The sequence below is a fragment of the Frankliniella occidentalis genome, unplaced genomic scaffold (genome assembly GCF_000697945.3).
Source record: "Frankliniella occidentalis isolate FOCC.00 unplaced genomic scaffold, Focc_3.1 Scaffold172, whole genome shotgun sequence".
Taxonomy (NCBI): Eukaryota; Metazoa; Arthropoda; class Insecta; order Thysanoptera; family Thripidae; genus Frankliniella; species Frankliniella occidentalis.
Genome location: NW_026267298.1, coordinates 427,065 through 444,411, shown reverse-complemented (window position 1 = coordinate 444,411; position 17,347 = coordinate 427,065). Strand labels below are relative to the sequence as shown.

Genomic DNA, 17,347 nt, shown 5'->3' with positions numbered 1-17,347 from the left:
AAAGAAGAGTGAATTTTTGGAGCGTAGCACGAATTGCAGATAATGTGACTATCCAATGTTACAATCCGTGTTACTAGACAAACGCATGTTTTGACGATCTGTCAACTCAAATGTCTACATTGTCTACAATAAGAACACTCTCAGACCCATTCTGGTTAAAATCACGCACTCTTATTTCCCTATAGGAATGTGCTATTCGCATGTTTTTGAGAGTTGTGTGCAAACGTATTATGGATTACAAATTATACATACTATGGATCAAATTGTCCGTAATGTGGACAGTTTCATCCATATTATGGACGGCTTAAAATTGACAATACGTTTGCACAAAATTCTCCGTAAGCGAGTCACAATTAAACTATTCTTGAACACTTTCCCGCTGCACGGTAGACATTTTTTAACGCATTGCGCGCAGTGGGTAAACGATGCCGTATGACAACGGGAAAAACGGCCTTGGACTGCGCAAAATATTTAAAAAAAACAACAACAAAAAAGCACTATTACGGGTAGCCTATATCCACGAGGCAATAAGTGTGTACTGTTAAGGGTTCAAAACAAGAATAAGGGTGCGCGCGCATAAGTACACGTTTTACCTGGTGATCACGATCTCCGCTGCTTCCTCAACAGACTTCCCCCACAAATCCTTGCGAACCAGCTCACCAAGCTTTTGAACGACTTTCTCGACGCGAAAATAGAGTTTGGGACTGAGTGATTCCTTGCGGCCGCCGGACGCTATTAGGTGCAGAGGCTGCGGGAATGAAAAATTCACTAATTAGACAAATATAGAGCCTTTTAAAACGAAGGCACGAAGGAACAAAAATAATCAGACTACTGATCCATGTATTCCATGTATTCCGACGCGTAATAAACTGTATTTCTTTTTCTTACAAAGATAAGATTTAAGCATCCTACAGGGCCAGGCTGCCGGCACCGTTAGGGGCTGTTCACAAATTAAGTCACGCATCTGAGGGGGGAAGGGGTCGCTGCCCACTTGACGGTCCTATTTTATTACAGATAAAATGTGATCCACATTACGGTTCCACAAATTATCCGTAAGCAAGTCCGTAAGGAAATGAGAGTGTACGGAGAATTTTGTGCCAACGTATTATGGATTACAAATTATCCATAATATGGATAAAATTGTCCGTATTACAGACAATTTGATCCATATTACAGACATGCCTTCATCCATGAGGTATATACCTTACGGAGGAGGGCATGTCCGTAAAATGGATCAAATTGTCTGTATTACGGACAATTTTATCCATATTATGGATAATTTGTAATCCATAATACGTTAGCACAAAATTCTCCATAACATACAGATAGCAAATCCATAAATGAGAGTGAGTGTAGTGGCGGTTGGTGACGGGTTGAAGGCCACAATGGTCAGCCGCGTGACGTTGGGGGGGGGGGGGGGGGGGGGGGGGGGGGGGGGGGTTGGAGTCAGAACCGCCTGAAATTTTCGTGACGTAATTTGTGAATGACCCCTAGTACACTGTATATCGTCGTGAAGGTAGGCGACAAAGTCACCTAGCCCGCGACGCAAAAGTAGACAATTTATGTCGACTACACTGTTAAAAATGTTTTGAAATTTCAAACCCAACATTAACTGAATTTTCAAAATTGTAATGAAATTTCATGTTTGAACTGAAAATTCAGAATTGTTTTGATATTTTAAGACGATGTTATGAAAATTTAGAACTGGATAATGAAATGTCAGTATTCGTATTGAAGATTCAGAACTAGGTAATGAAATGTCAGTATGGGCTGAAGACTCAGAGCTGCGTAATGAAATGTCAGTATGCTTCTGAAAATTCAGAGCTGCGTAATGAAACTTCAGTTTGGTACTGAAGATTCAGAGCAGGATGATAAAATTCGAATAGCATTAATTAAGTTATGTACATCCCTGTGGCCTCTGGTATCATAGAAAATCAAGAACATTAATATTATCGCAAGCGGAAAAGCTATATAACCATAGTTATTTTCGCAACAACACGGAGAAAAATACTTTGGTTGCTGTCACTAAAATGGTGTTCTATCTGCCCCCTTAGTCATAACCATAGAACGTTCTATCGTGCTGGCTGGAGTGTTTGGTTGGAGCGTCTAAACGCTCAGTCAGCACGATAGAACGTTCTATGGTTATGACTAAGGGGGCAGATAGAACACCATTTTAGTGACAGCAACCAAATTTTTTCGGCCGTGGTGACCAAACATTTTTCTCAGTGAACGATTACCCTGCACCGATACTGTCGCGGTCAAGCGCACTTCCACTATTTGCCACCAGATGGCGCATCGTTTGTTAAACTGATACTTTTCTTTTACGTGTCAAATATCTATTAAATTTCTTAAATTTCCTATCCGAACTATTGATGGTCTGATAGAGCAGCGTCTCTCCGATGTACCTGCACATTTGTTTTTCATTTTTTGTCAATATTCCATATTTTGCATGAGTTTTAAATTGGCTCCTCGCTGAGCACTCATAACGCGAGCACATCCACCCTCCGGCGCCCAGCTCCCCGTATTTGTGTGCCACCTGCACTGCATCTGCACGGGTGAGAGGCACATTCAATTTTTAAAATCTTGCAGATGAGTGGCATCGGTTCAAGTGCTCCCGAAATCACGATCGCAAGGACTCGAACAAAAGTCAAAATATGCGAGGTTAAATTTCACTGGGTATTTCATTACACATATTATGAAATTTCAGTGCAGGTCCTGAATTATGCAAACAATATCGTACTTATATTTCATTACTAGCTTTTGATTTTTCATTACGCAAATCTTAAATTTCAAAACTTGTTGTCCTGAAATTTCATTACCATTTCATGTAATGTGATTTCAAAACCAAAAAGTGATAGGAATTACAGTACCAAAAACTGAAATTTCAACCTGAATTTTCTAACAGTGTATCTCCTGGACACCTCGCCTACCTGCTGGACAACCCGGATTAACAGTGTAGGCAAAAGGGTTGTTAGGCTATCCCCGCGGCCCCCAGGGGAGCGAGGGTGGCAGAAGGGTAGCCAACTCGCATAAACTCCGTACACGGGACCCTTAATCCCTTCATAGTACTTCAGAATACCCCTTAATTTTGGACAAAATACCCAGACACTTCACAATACTTTCATATCACTCCGCAGTATTTCAAAGTACCACAGAATGGGGAAAATGCCTCAAAGTGCCATAATACTCCGTACACTGCTACGATTAGTTGGTGACCCCTAAGGTGGCGGCAGAGCAGAGTAAACATGCAAGTGCAAAGCAGGAGAAGCGGCTGACTTTATTGTAAGGGAAGCATACTGTTGCCCAGCAAACACTCAAATTTCCTTACGGACTCGCTTACAGAGAATTTTGTGAAACGTACTATGGATCACAAACCATCCATAATACGGAAAAAATAGTCCTTATTACAGACAATTTGAGTCATATGACAGACATGCTTCCCTCCGTAAGGTCGTCCATACCTTACGGATAAGGTCATGTCTGCCATATGGATCAAATTGTCTATAATACGGACATTTTATCCATATTATCGATGATTTGTGATCCGTAAGACGTTTACTCAAAATTCACTGAAACATTCGGATAGCACCAAAAGGTAATGAGTGAAAGAGGTCAAATATTAAGTCAATAAAAGGTCTATAGTTGTCATTAGAGTAATGGCTTGAATTGAATGCTAAAAATTTTTAGCAAGCAAGGCGACCGCGACGAATAGAGTGGTCCCTGACATAAAGTCCATTCTGCAGATAGGACCGAGGGGGTTTTCACTCGACATTTCGTTGTACACGGTATTTCGTAATACGTGTATTTTGCCGGTATTTCGCCGGTATTTCTCAGGAAAAGTTCACCGTTTTGGAGCATATTTCGGCATATTTTGGTGTATTTCATGCGAAATACCTGTGAAATACCTCATTTGGTGTACACGGTATTTCAGAAGTGAAAACCCCCTCGGATAGGACTTGAAAAGAATAGGTTCGAATTGCAAACAATTTTCTTTTCGGCTTCCAAGAAATTCTGTAGCATTGCAATACGAACTAGTTCTTCGCAAGCATTCCTTTGCAATGCACACACATTGCTGGCTAGGATTTTGACAGGCTGCAAAGACATTCAATGCATCACGCAATTATTTGCAACACAAATCTATCGCAAATTCTTGCCGTTGCAAATGATATGATTTGAAAGCATTTTACACTGCAACAACAGGAGTAGACTCACAATAAGGTAGGGGGCGGGCACGCAGCCGTTGGGCAGGAGTGCGAGCAGCAGCGGCAGCTGTTGGCGGTGCCTCAGCCCCAGTGCGCGGGCGATCGCATCCCGGTCGAAGAGCACCGTCGTCATGGCCTGCTCGTCCAAGTGGCCCAGAGACAAGTAGTGCAGCGCGCCCTCCATGGCCACGTAGTCCGTGTCGCGCGACAGGATGCAGAAGCACGACTCGCGCCGTGCAAACCGGGCCACCTCCACGTCGAACTCGTCCACAGTGAGGCGTACCTGAGAGTAGACCAGATTTACGGACTCGCTCACGGAGCGAACATGCCTTCATCCGTAAGGTAATGGACAAAAATATTTTTTTTCACCGTCCACTGTTAACTGGTTGGCGTCTTTTAACGCCAAAATATCTGTTTGCACAGCAAAGTACTCTCACTCTCATTTTCTTTACGGACTCGCTTGCGGAGAATTTTGTGCAAACGTAATACAGAATACAGATCACAAGTCATCCCTACGAATTGAATTGTCTGTACTGTAGACAATTTGACGAAGTTCTCCGTAAGCTTGTCCGTACGAATATTAGAGTGTGAGATTTTCTTTACAAAATCTCTTAATTTCTTTCATTAGACGTTTAATTTTTAACCATTGTTCTGCGAGTATTTGCATGTTTAGTCCGGTTTTTTTCCAGAAAAAATTCAGACTGGAATTCCTAAGCATACCTCACCTCAAATCCTGCCATTTTGAGCGCCAGTAAGGCGCAGTCGTGGGTGCCGGGGGGAAGCAGGTTGCCATGCCCAGCCGTTTGGTGAGCGGGCTGGTCACGAACCGTCAGAACGCGCCGGCCACGGACAGCACCCCGCCCTCGGGGCGCAAAGCAACCACGGCCGCGGCCACCACCGCTCCCAGGTTGGACCTGATGAGAGGGTGCCGACCCCAGCAACGGCTCGCAGTCAGCAGAGTCAAGGCGGAGGCCAGAAACGGCAACCTCCAGAACTGCGCCCTATAAGAAGAAGCACGAGGCTAAGAAGGAGTATCGATAACTAGGAAGCAGACGATATACTGTTTAATTCCTGCAAAGTATTTAGCTCCTTTAAGAAGTATTTATTTCGCAATTACAAAGTGATGCTTTGCAATAACGAAGTGACACTTTGCAATTGCAAAGCGATGCTTCGCAGCGTTTTTATGGCTTTGCAATTCCAAAGCTTTACTTTGTAATTGCAAAGTAAATGCCTCGTAGTTACACTGGAAATGCAAGTGTGTGAATGTCTTGCATTTGCAGTGTACGAAGGAGCAAAATACTTCGTAGCTCTGCAAAGCAAATGCTTTGTAGGAATTTAACAGTGTACATCTTCCACAAAGCAAAATACAAAAATAGAAGGCTCAAAACAAAACTTTTAACTTAAGATTTACTTTCGTTACCACCGGCTTAATTTTTTTTTTCATGAGGCTCCGATTAGCATCGGAACGTGAGAGTATCTATGGTGCGAAATAATGCGTGTTACGTTTGTGTAAGGAAATGACAGTGAAATAATCCATTTTAAATTAGGCTACTGACAGTAGTTTCCTTTTCTCACACTGTTAAATTCTTGCAAAGTATTTTGCCCCTTTGTAACTACGAAGCATTTCCTTCGCAATTACAGAGTGATGCTTTGAATTTACGAAGTAACGCTTTCAGGGTTGTTACAGAGTTGGGATTTTCAAATTCCCTGACTTTTCCATGACTTTTCCCTGACCAAACTGGAGGTTTTCCATGACTTTCATCCAAAAAAATATTTTTTAAGTTATAAGTTCAACTCTTGTTACGGCCCTGTTCATTTAGAGGGTGGGCACTTTCCGGTTTTTCCCGGCCCTAAAGATGACGTTGTAGCTCGAATTTTGCCTTTACACAAGGCCCCTTGCCTATGTTGGCAACTAGCGGGAAACACAGTACCTTTGAATCGCATGAGGGGTTTGCTGGCCACTTTCGGTTGACGCTACCGACTAGAAATATAAAGGGGCTAAGTGCGAGCGAAGCGAGCACGAAAATTTTTCAAATGTTAACCCAGCTGAGCGATTTAAAATGCGCCCTAGATCACCCAGTCGCTTAGGGAACGGTGCCACCTCCAATGTGGCGACCAAACTTCTACACATATGAAAAGGATTCAAAAATTTTAGCCAGCAAATGTGAGTGCAGAGTTTGAGCGCTGTACATTTGTTTTGATATTCTCGATGAAAGTGTGTGCACCTATGGTTATACGAAAGAAGCGAGCGAAAAAACAAAAAGGATTTAAAAAAATAAATTGACCCATTGTAAAGGACCGCGGGAGCTTAGCACGCTATCAAATTTTGCAATTTTCTAATTTTTCATAATTTTCATGACTCGACGATTGATTTCCCTGACTTTTCCATGACTTCCATGACTCGATTTTTTTTCCCTGACTTTTCCATGACTTCCAGGTTTTCCATGACTTCCAACAACCCTGCGCTTTGCAATTGCAAAGCAATGCTTTGCAGCGTTTTCATAGCTTCGCAATTACAAGAGCACCACTTTGTAATTGCAAAGTAAATGATTCGTAGTTACAAAGGAGCAAAATACTTCGCAGCTCTGCAAAGCGAATGCTTTGTGGGAATTTAACAGTGCACACTCTCAGCTCACACTACACATCCTAAGTACTTGCTCACAAAATAATTAGTATTACTTACTAAATTTGTGAGTATTACGTGCAATTTTGTGAGTATTACTACTGCTGTATAAGCAAGTTCATTGTGTATTTGCAAAATGTCAGTAACGGGCTGAGAGTGCAGTGAGTAGAGTACTGACAAAAAAACATAAACGATAAGTAACTAACTAGTCAGTAATCCTGCTGCGTAAAAATGTAAATATTTACTATGAAATAAAAGAGCGCAGGTCTAAGTGAAGACTGTTGAATGATTGAAATTGATTTAAAATGACTGAAGTAATTATTGAAATAGATTCAAAATGATTGGAATTTATTGAAAATGATTTAAAACGATGAGGGCCCACACTGCGAAAAAATTTGTTGGCACCAGGCACTAAAAGTTTAGTCCCCAGGGTGGAAGTTTTTTCCTTACTTTAGTGATTAGGATATCAATGATTTAATTTAATTTAAACTTTCAATGGTTGTAAACGTTTTTAAAAATTAAAAATAATTGAAATTTTGAATCGTTCGAGAAGTGTACAGTGATTCCTGCAAGCTAGCTGGACCCAACGTGGTTATTGCACCACGTTTAGCCTAATTTCCTGGCAATTTCTCTGATGTTCCTGAATTTTCAGAACCCTGGCAATTTCCTGACGCATGGCAACCCTGTGAAAATTTGAATAGGTCCACACTAAACCTAAAAGTAACATTTAATGTCCATAGAGAGATGCATGGTTGTTCATATCTCAACAAGATTTGAATTCAACAAGTGACGAAATAGCTGGACAAAGTCTTTTCTAGCCCGCTCTTCTGCTTTAGAAAAGCTGTCTAGCGGGCTTATGCAAACGACCTCGTGTCTGTCTGTGCCTGTCTGTCTGTTCCACTAGCAAGAGATGTGTTAGAGACTTTTTCTGATCCTCAGGGGGTAACTCGTCAAAAATTGCTGTAAAATTGCTGTAAAGAACAATTAGTTGTAGAAGAAGGCCTAAAAACCGCAAAAGAAGAAAAAAACTGCCCCACCCCACCCCAAAAAACGTTTTCTAAGCAGAAGGGTAGGTTGTAGTCGCGGTGCTTCACCGTTGCATCGTGTCTATGGGGCAAATTTTAAGGACGACGGGTTTTTGCGGGCCGAAGGCGAGTTACAACATTTGATTATGTTCATCATTATCACCATCGCCGCCGGCAGGCCAAGCAGGCCCGGCGGGCCCTGCCGAACGGAGTTGCCTGCGGAGCGAAGCGGAGCTAGCAATTCCGTTAGGCGGAAGGGCGGGCCTGCTTGTTTATCATTAAGATGTAAATTCCTGACTTGCTATCTGTATCCGGTTGAGATGTGCACAAAACCGCAGCTTTTTACGGACAATCAAAGTCCTGTCAGATTAAGTGTGTCGACAATCTTCGTTGTACAGCAGTAACACGAACAAATTTTGTAAGTAATACGAGTAATGTCATGTCGCAAGTTAGTCATGTTATATCAACGAAGACTAAAAGTGTTTGAAGACTAAGAAATTTATCAACGATATTCACAAATTTTGTTCATTACACTCTCATTTCCTTATGGACACGCTTACGGTGAATTTTGTGCTAACATATTATGGATCACAAATTATCCATAATATGGATAAAATTGTCCGTATTACAGACAATTTGATCCATTTTACAGACAGACATGCCTTCATCCGTAGGGTATGGACGAAAGGTCTATACCTTACAGAGGAGGGCATGTCTGTAATATGGATCAAATTGTCTGTAATACGAACAATTTTATCCATATTATGGATAATTTGTGATCCATAATATGTTAGCACAAAATTCTCCATAACATACGGATAGCACATCCATAGGGAAATGAGAGTGTACTGCAGGGGCGTAGGAAGTGCCCGGCGATGGGGGTTTCAATTTTTTTGGTGGTCATAACAAAGTTGCGTCATCTGTTACAATGCCAGATTGTATCTGCCCAAGCCCAAAGCGACAAACAATTAGTGAAATTTCCTCTACAAGACATAACGGCGGTTAGTACTGCTCGAATTGGGACGCCACGCCGAAATCGTGGACTCGCCTTACGGCGTGTGCGGGGGTATTTTATGGTTTCTGCGCAACCGCCGCCAAATAGGGGTTGCGGCCCGCACCGCACCACCTGCACCCCACTTGGTACGCCCCTGAATTACTGCTGTACAAAGAAGTTCGTTCCACACTTGGCAAAGTCGGTAATGAGCTGAGTGTACCGTGCGATCATGTACACCTCAGTTGTATTAACTTTACACTTTGTGTAGTACATGGGTCGACATGGGTGCAACTTCTTTTTTAGTGTACAGCGTAACTCTCACATGTGACACTGTGAAAAATAGTGGGTAGGTTTACAGGAAAATTTCCCTTGACGCAAGTTGTAAAGTCACAGTTTTAAATCGTAAAAATACATGGAGTAGGTACGTATCGATTTAAAATCTATCGGCAAGTAAAAAAATTTCCTCTCGTAAATTTACAACTTCAATTATAATTCGAGTTTCGAAAATTTATGTAGATTAACGACGATATTTTTCACAGTGTGACAGGAAAACTACTCCTTAAATAGGTCACGGTGCAAGGCTCACCTGGTCATGTTCACCTTCGGCCTCGGCGCTGGGCCTCACGTCCCCTAAGGACTTCTCCGGCCGGCCCTCCTGGTTCACGTTCTCTCGCTGGTTCTTGCAGCAGTTGGTTGTTTGATCCGATTTCTTCTGCCGCTGGATTGTCACCGCTTCGTTAACCTCAGGCTGGGGTTTTGTCACCGCTTCGTTCGCCTCAGGCTGGGGTTCTGTCACCGCATCGTTCACCTCAGGCTGGGGTTCCGTCACAACTTCGTTAAGCTCAAGCTGAGGTTCCGTCACCACTTCGTTAACCTCAGGCTGGGGTTCCGTCACCACTTGACTCACTTCAGGCTGGGGTTCCGTCACCACTTCGTTGACCTCGGGCTGGGGTTCCGTCACCACTTCGTTGACCTCGGGCTGGGGTTCCGTCACCACAACGTTCACCTCAGGCTGGGGTTCCGTCACCACTTCGCTCACCTCAGGCTGGGGTTCCGTCACCACTTGGCTATCTCCTGCCCGCTGGGCCGTATCCTGCAGGCGCGCGTACACCGCCACCGCCCGGGCGTGCTCCTTCCGCTTCCTCTCACTCCACGTGCTCAGGCGGCCCTTGCTAGGCACGCCCTTGAAGAAGAAGACCGGAGCAGCACCGACACCTGCATTAACAGACCAATGCCAATGCACAGATTCAAAACTACCCTTATAAAAAGGCAGCGCACGGGTTCCCATTCCAAAGTTATCTCGACTGACCTTGAAGACGGCGCGCGAAGGCAACAATTCCCTCGGCGAATTCCTTAAACTGCCCACCCAGGAGCAAGTCAAGTCGTCCCATCACGTGATACGTCAGCATACCGCCGTCCACTACGGCCACAGCCTCCGACCGCCCCGTCTTCTCCCTGTTCAAGTGAATGAAGGAAACGGCGGCCCAGAGATGAGAAACGTTCACGATCCGGTCCCACTTTCCGGGCCCGGGCCCGGGACCGCTCTTGACCGGGTTTTATGGTTGGCCGGCCAAATCGGCGTAGCTATAGTCCCGGTCCGAGTCCGGGCCCAAGCTCGATCCGGTCCCGGAACGGACCACGGCGCGACAATAAAGGGTGTATCAAAGAAAATAAGGTCAAAAGTCAGAAAAAAAAAATTACATTATGATCACGTAGTAGTACCTCGTCAAGGTAGAGCCCTGAGCCGTTCGGACGAAAATTTGGTCCGTTTGGCACTAGGGTCATTTTTGACGAAAATAAGCTCAAAATTGCTGTAGTAAACAATTAATTGTAGAAGAAGGCCTAACAAGCAGGCCCGCCCTTCCGCCAAACGGAATTGCCAGCTCCGCTACGCTCCGCCGGCAACTCCGTGCGGCAGGGGCTAGGCCGGGCTTGGCCGGGCTAGGCCTGCTTAGCCTGCCGGCGGCGATGGTCGGGCCTACGGCCGGACCATTTCTGTCTCGCGATTTAAGGAAGTGCATAAGCAAATGAATAATGTGACCGGTAAATCCACTGAATCTGGATCTATGGTCGTCTATAATACTTTAATCACAAAAGTTTGCGATGACTCAATTTTGTGATTCCTCTGATTTATCGCTTTTATAGACATGATAACTTTTTATCACAAAAGAACATGAAATGAAAAGAATAAGGGCAAGTTATCACAAAAATAATATGATACTATTTTATCGCAAAGTTTAGTGTAAAACGGGAGCTAGTATTTCCGTTTATCACAAAAACTTGCGATAGTAAGTTATCACATTATTTTTGTGATAACTTTCCCATATACTTTTTATTGCATGTTTTTTTATGCGATAAAAAGTTATGAAGGAATCTCAAACAAGCAGGCCCGCCCTTCCGCCAAACGAAGTTGCCAGCTCCGCTCCGCTCCGCCGGCAACTCCGTTATCGGCAAGGGCCGGGCCTGCTTGGCCTGCCGGCGGCGATGGTCGGGCCTGCGGCCCGACCATTTCTGTCACGCGATTTGCTGAAGAACATGATCGAGTGATGTAGCGGGCCTACGGCCCGCTTAAACCCGTCATCTTTGAGTTTGCCCCAAAGCCTCGAGAAATGGATGTAACGGTGAAGCACCGCGACCACAACCCACCCTGCTTCTAAGAAAACTTTTTTGGGGGTGGGGGGAGAGTTTTGTTTCTATTTTGCGGTTTTTAGGCCTTTTTCTACATCTTATTGTTCACTAAGGCAATTTTTAGCTTATTTTCGTCTAAAAAGACCCTCTAGCGCGTAAACGGTTAGAGATAGCGCAAAACGGGCGAAATTTTTGCCCGTAGGACTCTACTTTCACAAGTAACCCCTCAGGAGATCATAAAAAAAATATTTTTTCCAACTTTTTTTTGCCTTTCCTGTTTTCTTCGATACCCCCTTTAGCCCATTAGGGGTGGCTGACAGGATTTGCCGTAGGCGTTTTGTTTTGTGGGAGTGAACCTTGAGATCCCCTCAAAATTTGAAGTCTCTCTCGCGTGGAAACGTATGGTATCAGTTTGTCAGCAGTTTGTCATCTCGCCAATGACAAACGGAAGACAAACTGATGACAATCCGATGATGAAATTTGATGACATACTGATGACAAGCTCATGACAAACTGATGTCAAACGCAAATCGGCGTTCCGTCATCAATATGTCATCAGTATGTCAGCAGTTTATCAACCGTTTGTCTTCGACGGATTACAAACGGATTACAAACGGATGACAACCCGTTCACATACTGGCCGCTTTCGACGCTGGAGAATGCTGCGACCGAAAATGCTGGACACGAAATGTCCTAGTCTATAAGAGCCTATACAATGTAGAAGGTGTGCTGTGGACTGTTCATAAGGGCGTCGAAGGTTGCTGCATGTGTCCCCCGCGTCAACTTTTTGCTCTGAGCACGATGGTGGTGTTAAATTTCCTCTAGCTATAGCCGTTCAAAAGTTACTTTTCGGATTTTTTTTTGTTTCCAAATTCAACAGAGTATGTTATCCTGACGCATCTCACTAACCCGTTTCGCTCTGCGGCGCTTAGTTTAGGCTTGAAAGGGAATTGCGGTGTTTCGTACGGTGAGGCTGGAGCCAGTGTGTCAGCGATTTGTCCTCCGTTTGTAATCCGTTGACGACCAACGGTTGATAAACAGATGCAATACTGATGACATATTGATGACGGAACGCCGATTTGCGTTTGACATCAATTTGTGATCAGTTTGTTATCAGTACGTCATCAAATTTCATCATCGGATCGTCATCAGTTTGTCATCCGTTTGTCATCGACGAGATGACAAACTGTTGACTAACTGATACCATACGTTTCCACGCGGGCTAGCACATCTCCTTCTTGTGGAACAGACAGACAGACACACAGACAGACAGACACGAGGTCGTTTGCATAAGCCCGCTGGATAGCTTTTTCAAAGCAGAAGGGCGGGCTAAAAACGAGTTATGGCAGAAATGAGGGTTAGTTTATCACAAATCCAAATTCGGTGTCACTTTGCATATTTAAGGGGGGATCCTAGTGTAGCGGCTCAAAAACAATGCTTATTTTGCGAATTTTGTATTTTAAATACTGTAGCTCGTATCGAAAATTTGAGAACACGGTTTAATAGATGGCACTTTAATGCAAAAAATGCAAAAACAAGCGTCTCAGTATCTTCAAAGGTGTGGCGACACGGCCTGCTACAAGGGAGCATGTAGTTTCATGCTGGCCGTACACTTTCCCACGGACTGGTGCGTCTAAAACAGTCGTACGAAACGGCGTTTTGTTCGGGGGGAACCTGGCTATGGTCGGTACTAGAAGATCTGGGATCGGAGGTGCCCTTCATATTAAAAATAAATTAAAACATTGAAAATTTTTACCTCAACTTCAGTACTAAAAGTTTGACTTACTCAAAAAAATACTAAAAATAATTTCATCGTAAAGATCCTAGTACCGACCATAGCCAGGTTCCTCCTGAACAAAACACCGTTTCGTACGACTGTTTTAGACGCACCAGTCCGTGGGAAAGTGTACGGCCAGCATAGCGCCACACCTGTGACACGCCATCTTCCACCAGGGCGTGTCGCCGCAATTAGTTTTTTTAAAAGTAATTCCTAAAATTACCCCTGTTTTTGAGACGCTACACTAGGATCCCCCCTTAAGGCATCCGGCGGGGGGCCTGCGGCACTAGAAATTTGCTCCTTGGACATGACAAAAGACTGTAACGGGGCAACACCGTGACTACACCCCACCCTTCTGCTTTGCTAACAAAAAAATTAACCGACGCAGTTTCTAGATTGTATATTGTTTGTTAAACAGTCTTAAAACTTGACTTTTTGCCATTGTTTTCAATATATATCCACCTCTAGGGCCGAAACTGTGAAAGATACGGCGAATCCAAGGGTAGTTCCTGATTCAGAATGTGCTGTTTAGGAGGAGTACTTTCTCTGACATTTTACGATTGGACGCTTTATGTGCAACGTGGTCATTTTCGCCGTATTTCGTCGAAAAAAGCACTCTAGCGCCCAAACGGTGCAAGATAGAGTCAAACGGACGAAATTTTCGCCCAAAGGGTTCTTTTTTGACGAGTTGCCCCTTAAAATACAATAAAAAAAATATTCTTTCCCTACTTTACGGGCCAAACCCTATTTCTTTGTTACTCCCTTTCACCCCCTTAGGGGTGGTTGACAGGATTTGCACCAGGCGTTTCGTTGTCCAGGAGTGACCCGTAAGATACCCTGAAATTTGTAGACCTCTAGCTCATCTCCTTCCTCTTACACGACACGGACGACGGACGGACGGACGGACTGACGGACGGACGGACGGACGGCCACGAGAGCGGTTGCATAAGCCCGCTTTAATGCTGAAATTTTCGCCCAAGGGCTCTACTTTGACAAGCCCTTAGGAGATCATAAATAAAAATATTTTTCTCCGACTTTTTGACCTGCTTCATTTTCTTTGATACCCCCTTTTAGCCCCTGAGAGGTGGTTGCCAGGATTTTTGCCGTAGGCGTTTTGTTTTCTAGGTGTGAACCTTAACATACCCTGAAAATTTGATTTCTCTTCACATCTCCTTCTAGTGGAACAGACAGACAGACACACAAAAAGACAGACACGAGGTCGTTTCCATAAGCCCGCTAGATAGCTTTTCTAAAGCAGAAGGGCGTGCTACAAACCGGAAAATAATTAAGAAACTCCACGCCCCCCCCCCAAAAAAAAAAAGCGTTTTCTAAGCAGAAGGGTGGGTTGTAGTCGCGGTGCTTCCCCGTTCCATCACTTTCTCGTGTCTACGGGGCAAATTTTAAGGACGACGGGTTTTAGCGGGCCCGTTACATCATTAGAATATGTTCTTCAGCAAATCGCGAGATAGATATCGCCGCCGGCAGGCCAAGCAGGCCTGGCCCCTGCCGAACCGAACGGACTTGCCGGCGGAGAGAAGCGGAGCTGGCAACTCCGTTTGGAGGAAGGGCGGGCCTGCTGGTTGAACTGTCGTACACACCTCCTCGACACGCATAGTAAAGAGGTTTAGCTATTGATCGGCCAATCTGCCCGCTCGAAAGTACTATAGGGGGTGTTGAACGGTGGAGGAAGGGCGGGCCTGCTTGTGTCGTATACACCTCCTCGACACGCATAGTAAAGAGGTTTAGCTATTGATCGGCCAATCTGCCCGCTCGAAAGTACTATAGGGGGTGTTGAACGGTTAACTCGAGTCGCAAGAAAAAAGTGTTCTGACTGACGTATGACTTACTTGTACTCCTTCACGAGGTCTGCGATGCTCACGGTAGGACAGGCGTCATGGTGCGTCAGCAGGTACCTCTCAAGTCCTTGAATGCCCATTGCAGCTGCAGATCTCCAGGGCGAAGATCAGGTGTGTCTTCACACAAGCTAAACACAATATATAGTAGCTTAAAATAATTTTCAAATAAAGGTTGGAAGGATCTACATGCAAACTGTAGCCAAACTCTTATAGGGTTACTGCTGTTTCTAGTATTTTCGACAGTATACCCGTTAAAAAATCTTCATGGGCTACTGACACCTATTGTACAGTATGTATTACGCCAGCAGGGTGACAAATTGAATCGCTAATAACTCCAGTTCGATTTTGTTGTGTGGGTTAAAACCAGGGACCTGCGTACAGCATGTATATTGTGAAACTTCATTAGGCACTGGTCACCTTTTTCATGCGCGCACGGCGAGTTACCCGGATAGTGCCCACCCTACGCAGGTCCCTGGTTAAAACCCAAAACAATAAACTCCATTTTGTGACTAGACGAGCTTGGTCTTAACCTCGAAGGTCTATTTGGGGTCCAGTTAAAGAAGGTCAAAAATCAAAGAAGGTCATGGTGAAGCGACATTTCCACTTTTTCAACTTTTTCTAACGCAAATAATGATGCCAAACCCTAAGAAGGATTAGAAAAGATAACACAGCAAAAGATTTTGAATTCGTCGGCCATGTATTTGTCGACTAGCTTTGATTTCACTTAACTAGTAGAATGCTGTGCATTAAAATAAGGCTGAGTGTGTCTCTCGATTAATGTGAACTGGAATAAATTATTTCAATGTTGGCAATACCACTCGTGTCGTGATTGAAACGACATCTTGTCTTTTTCTGTTTTCGTTGATCCGATCTTCACCGTAAGTAAATAAGCGAAGTGACCGTTTCAGGGGCTAGACAGAGACGTACACTGGGTACACTTTTTTTGGCTGAGCGATTAGCGAAGCCCATTACTCCACTGACCGGAAAAGTTTCATTCTGTTTGTTTGTCTGTTTGTGTGTCTGTCTGTCCGCACGGTAACTACAGAATAAATTGAGATAGCGATCTGGGAATTTCAGGGTCGTTTTGTATCACAAAAAGACAGATCGAGTTCGAAGATGAGCATTCTAGCTCAAAAATTGACTTTAATAAAAATTAAAAACCAAAGGTTGCAAAATATTTATTTTTTTCAAATATTTTTTTATGGGCTCCGAAGGGGTAACTCGTGAAAGTAGAACCCTCCCCTGAACGAAAATTTCGTCCGTTTTGCTCTATCTCGTACCGTTTGGGTGCAAGGGGGCATCTCTGAACAAAAATGTGGTGAAAATGACCAAATAGTCTATTAAACCGTAGAAAAGGCTTTTTATCAAAAAATTGTGTATACACTCCTATTCACTCGTCTCGGGTGTCAGCGCCGCAGGCCTAGCTATGCGCCAGGCGCGTCGCAGCGTAACAGTGTTTCGTGAGATATCGCTAAGCCTGTTACGCAAGACGTGGTCTGGCGTACATATAGCTAGTTATATAATTGGCTGAGCGATTAGCGAAGCCTATTACTCCGTCTGGTCGGAAAAAACTGTTTCTGTCTGTCTGTCTGTGTATCTGTTTATCTGTCCGCACGAAAACTCGAAAACGAATTGAGCGAGCGACCTGGGATTTTCAGGGTCGTTTTGTACCATCTTCAGACAGGTCAAGTTCGAAGATGAGCATTCTAGCTCAAAAATTGGATTTAAAAAAAATCAAAAACAACGGGTCCTACAAATGACGTTTTTCGAACAAAAATTGTTATGGTATCCTAGGGGGTAACTCAATAAAGTGTAGCCCTTTGGACGAAAATTTTGTCTGTTTTGCTCTAGCTCAAACCGTTGAGGCGCTGGAGGGTATTTTTGACGAAAGTAAGCAAAAAAATGTACAACCCTGCATGATTAGTGGAAGCGACGCGCCGTTGACGGGCCAGAGGCCCGTATCTTTGTGTACAATCTTTGCACTACCCGACTAGGGTGTCAGCGCCGCAGGCCAATATAGATGTAGGCCAGGCGCGTCGCAGCGCAACAGTGTTTCGTGAGATATCGCGAAGCCTGTTACGCGAGACGTGGTCTGGCGTACATCTACCTTGTATCAAGGAAGACCAAGAGGATACCCAGGCAAACCAAGAGAAAATCGAAGAAAACCTCTTGAAGCGAACTAACAAGCGCAACAGATGAAATTTTCGATACATGCGTATGGTAAAATTCCGAGGGGTCTACA

The 17,347-nt window shown here is 44.2% G+C and overlaps 1 protein-coding gene across 15 annotated transcripts in view; it reads right to left on the bottom strand.

Moving 5' to 3' along the window:
- Positions 1-17,347, bottom strand: part of LOC113212294 (uncharacterized) — a 44,266-nt gene that overhangs the window by 13,680 nt on the left and 13,239 nt on the right. For 3 of the 15 annotated variants that reach the window (XR_008011635.1, XM_052271758.1, XM_052271764.1), the window contains exons 2-7: positions 15,097-15,233; positions 10,154-10,299; positions 9,431-10,059; positions 4,928-5,203; positions 4,213-4,485; positions 594-748 (exon numbers count right to left, since the gene is read on the bottom strand). Coding sequence is in view for 14 of the 15 variants with exons in the window: in XM_052271758.1 (XP_052127718.1) it covers positions 594-748; positions 4,213-4,485; positions 4,928-5,203; positions 9,431-10,059; positions 10,154-10,299; positions 15,097-15,185 (1,568 nt within the window). In the remaining variant the exon portion in view is untranslated. The remainder of the gene's footprint in view (positions 1-593; positions 749-4,212; positions 4,486-4,927; positions 5,204-9,430; positions 10,060-10,153; positions 10,300-15,096; positions 15,234-17,347) is intronic. The other 12 variants (XM_052271771.1, XM_052271773.1, XM_052271765.1 and 9 more) reach the window with 12 other exon arrangements.